Source organism: Eucalyptus grandis, chromosome 11, assembly GCF_016545825.1.
Source record: "Eucalyptus grandis isolate ANBG69807.140 chromosome 11, ASM1654582v1, whole genome shotgun sequence".
Taxonomy (NCBI): domain Eukaryota; kingdom Viridiplantae; phylum Streptophyta; class Magnoliopsida; order Myrtales; family Myrtaceae; genus Eucalyptus; species Eucalyptus grandis.
The window spans coordinates 23,567,257-23,571,359 of NC_052622.1; the positions used below are offsets into that span (position 1 = coordinate 23,567,257).

Here is a 4,103-nt window from a genome sequence, read left to right on the forward strand (position 1 = left end):
AGAAAAGCTGAGGAGGGAAAAAGGGAGCGGGAATTTAGTAAAAAAAAATTCGACTCTCTCTCCTTCCCTCCTGGCGAGAAAATAGTGGGTGGTCCGGGACCGCCACGTCAGCGTGATCCCGGACCACTCACGCGGCGCCACGTGTGAGGGGAGGGAGACAGAGAGGAGAAAGAGGGAGAGAGCGTCGAGAGAGGAGAGAGGTGGGTCAGGGCCAGGTACTTTTGGTCCCCTCCCCTAACACGTGGCGCTACGTGAGTGGTCCGGAACCCCGCTGACGTGGCGGTCCCGGACCACTGCGCTTTTTCGCCGCGGATCCCCAAATAATATTTGTATATTCCGGTGTGCCCCCATTGCCTTCCCCTCTCTCTCTCTCTCTCTCTTTCTTTTCTCTTCCCCCTCTTTCTCCCTGTTTCCTCCGATGATTCTCTCAGGTTGAGCCTTTTCCTTATCACGGGAATCGACTTGCCAAAATCGAGCCGTGAGGAGGCGAGGCTTTCGAAGTAGCTGGGAAGAGTGGAGAGCCCATTCGATAACGAGATACTGGAGTTGATCGCCAGTGAAGTCGCTGCTCCGGTGCGGGTCTGTCCAAACGGTGCCGTTCATTTATGGAGTTCTTCGAAAAGTGGTTCCTCGGTTTCTTCCGCGAGGATCGCCTGACCGTCCGCAATTTCAATCCGTATACTCCGAGGGGCCTGGACGAGATACAGTATCCTCGCCAGTGGCGAAATGTCAGGTTCGTAGGGTCTCGCGCTTCCACCCTTTGTATTGCTAATGTGGCCGATGGTGAGGTAGCTATATGGGAGCCGCTCTCTGGTCGTCATAGCATCTTGCCACCTGCTGAGATACCCCATGGATGGGGTCTCTCTGTTTATGGCTTTGGATATAACGGTAAGCATGACCGTAATGATGATGATGATCAAGATAAGTTTGTGTTGTTGAGGGTGGATCAGACCCTACGAAGTCCGATAGTTTCTCAGGTTAGCATTTATAGACAAGCAGATAGCACTATACAAACAACTAACACGTGGACGCGGCTTCAGGCGATGCCATACTATCTGAATGAGCCGGCCAGAATGGGGGTATTCGATGGCAGCCGTCTGTACTGGTTAATGAGACGCTACCCAGTGCGAAATTCGGAGAAAGTGTTGGTGGGTTTTAATATTTATACTGAGAGTTTTATGGAGGAGGACCTGCCTAATGCTATTGACAATAGACTTCGCATGGATTTGGCTGCCTTTGAAGATCGGCTTTGGCTTACCGTTTATGGTGAGGTAGGGGTTGTCGATGTGTGGATTAGGACACAATCTAGTTCGGAGCGACCATGGGAGCGGCTGTTCTCGCTACGTGACCACTGGTGGGGTTTGCGACCTATCCAGCCAGTGGATATCTCCCGCAGCATCGTTGGTCCTCGAATTTTGATGGAAGTGGGCGGTCCGACTAAGATTCTCAGTTTGTACAATTTAATTACCAACAAAGTCGAGCAATTCGAATTACTCGACATGCCAAGGTACTTTGACAAAGCAATTCCTTTATGGTTGCAGGGTTGACCGAATTGCCAAGATGAAGGGGTAAGTACAAGTAGTTAGTTTTTTCGCGTTGACTGTTTTCGTAGACAGACTTGTAATAACCTAGTTAGTGTAGTGGATTTTGCTTGAACTGCTTCCTCCTTCTTGTATGTTTTTCCACGGCTTTTGGATGGAATGAGGAAACTGATGTGAACACGATGAACATCCCACTTAAGCAGCTCTTTCTAGAGGAAGAAGAGTTGTTCAATTGATGCAAGGGACGATGGGATCTATCTCTTCTCTTTTGTGGATGGGATAATTTTGGGAAGTTGAGACTACTTAAGTGTGTGTTTTGTGATCTAGTTAATTTGAAAATATGGACAAAGAATGGAGGTGACGATTGAGAAATAAGGGGAGCTAATGTGGGAATTGGGAACTTGGAATTGAAGATTACATGCCAAATCATGTTTCGCAAAGTAAAACCATCACGGCGTGCTCCTTTGTTTTTATTTTGTTATCCATATTTTTACTGATGAAAGAAAGAACAAAGCTGTCTGAAAGGAGAATCCATGCTATAGAAGAGAAGTTGATGTATCTTGCATATGAGGAAAACGCATTCACTAAGATTTCTGTGGAAACAATAGGTTAGAGAACATCTATTTAAGAGCTAAAACAGCCAAAAAATAAAAAGAAAAAGAAAACGTTTTTTGCTCTAATTCATAGCGTACCAATAAATAGGAATGAAGTTCCCTTCATCGCATTTAGTGTTACATTCAACATGTTAGCTTTGAGACTACCGAAATTAAGGGAAAAGGATGTGTGGTAGTCTATTCTGGTCACATTCCCTCCATCATACCGTTATGGCTGCTTAATGATAGATTTAATTGTCGGTCTGCTTGGTCTAGTAGCAGGGTGCTGATACCTGCCATTAGTTATCATTGTTATATAGTCTGCAAAATATTCTCTGGTAAATATTTGGTGACTTGGCTTGCTCGCACCTCTCATTTTCACTCTTGTTGTTGATCTTTTAGTTAAGTAGAAACTGCCTTCCTCTTGTCCAGGTATACTCCTGAGCTAATGGAGGCATAGTTGTGCAAGGGCAGTGAATTATCCCTGTGAACTGTGATAACTCTGATAAGTGAATTTGCTAGAATAACTTAATCTGGGTTGTCAATTTCTAAAGCAAGATTGAGACCACGAAAATTAAGGGAAAAAGACGCGTGTTAGTTTATTCTGGTTACGTTCCATCCACTGTACTGTTATGGCTGCTTAATGATAGATTTAATTGTCGGTCTGCTTAGTCTATTAATGGGGGACTGATACCTGCCATTAGTTATCATTGTTATATAGAATCTGCAACATAATGTCTCTGGTAAATATTTTGGTGACTTGGCTTACTCGCACCTCTCATTTTCACTCTTGTATTGATCTTTTAGTTAACTAGAAACTGCCTTCCCCTTGTCCAGGTACGACAACCTTCCAGACTATTTCCAGCTACTCTCTGAGCTAATGGAGTCGTGTAAGTGGTTTGCGGAACAAACTTCATCGAGCATGATATTTTGCAAATAGGACTTTAATTAGGAAAATACAGCTCCATTTGGGCTGTCTATTTGAGGAGGGAGGCGGACAGTTATTGTACCTAATTAGTGAAATTTTGCATTGGATAGTGTTTTCCTTCTCTTGATGAACCATCTTATGATGGCACATGCTGTCTTGTCCCATTGGTATGACATGCAATGGAGGAATGAAACGGGAGCGAAAGTTTTAGATATCTAGTGTGAAGGAGATCTTGAAGGATTCTATAGCGAGTTTCCCTGACATTTGCATAATTTGACATATATGAGGTGCTTTATAAAGTTTATTTGGATATTGTTGTGTTTGTTTGATGTCAAGTAAGCGATCATTTTTTCCACGTAAATTAGGACAACATCTTTTATAGTTGTAGCTTGTAGCTCTAAAAGCCGTGAGATCATGTTCTTTATTTTCTGATTTTGATAGGATTTTCCTAGTAAAATTCTGTTTGTCTTCTTCTCCAATTTCTTCTCTTCAACGTTACATGTTCCAGACATAAGATCCTGAATAATCAGCATAAAAGCATCATAGGAGAAGCTCCTTTAGCATCTGCAAAAAAACAGGAAATAAATGCTCTGTAACAATAAATAGGAATGAAGTTCCCTTGATCGCAATTAATGTTCCATTCAACATATTAGGTTTGAGACTACGGAAATTAAGGGAAAAGGATGCGTGTTAGTCTATTCTGGCCGTATTCCATCCATCGTACCGTTATGGCTGCTTAATGATAGATTTAATTGTCGGTCTGCTTGGTCTGGTAGCGGGGACTGATACCTGCCGTTAGTTATCATTGTTATGTGGTGTCTGCAAAATATTGTCTCTGGTAAATATTCTGGTGACTTGGCTTACTCGCACCTCTCATTTTCGCTCTTGTTGTTGTTGATCTTATAGTTAATTAGAAACTGCTTTCCTCTTGTCCACGTATGACTCCTGAGCTAATGGAGGCATAGTTGTGCAAGGGCAGTGAATCATCCCTGTGAACTGCGATTGCTCTGATAAGTGAATTTGCTAGAATATAACTTAATC

At 43.1% G+C, this 4,103-nt stretch overlaps 1 protein-coding gene across 1 annotated transcript; it reads left to right on the top strand.

The window, feature by feature from the left end:
• Positions 1 to 386: 386 nt before the first annotated feature.
• Positions 387 to 3,384, top strand: LOC108956847. Its single transcript, XM_039304116.1, has 2 exons — positions 387 to 1,568; positions 2,972 to 3,384. The coding sequence occupies exon 1, from the start codon at positions 606 to 608 to the stop codon at positions 1,545 to 1,547; it is 942 nt and encodes a 313-aa protein (XP_039160050.1). The 5' UTR covers positions 387 to 605; the 3' UTR covers positions 1,548 to 1,568; positions 2,972 to 3,384.
• Positions 3,385 to 4,103: the final 719 nt, after the last annotated feature.

Coding starts and splice junctions, on each gene's coding strand:
- LOC108956847 (XM_039304116.1), top strand. CDS start 606: ATGGAGTTCTTCGAAAAGTGGTTCCTCGGTTTCTTCCGCGAGGATCGC.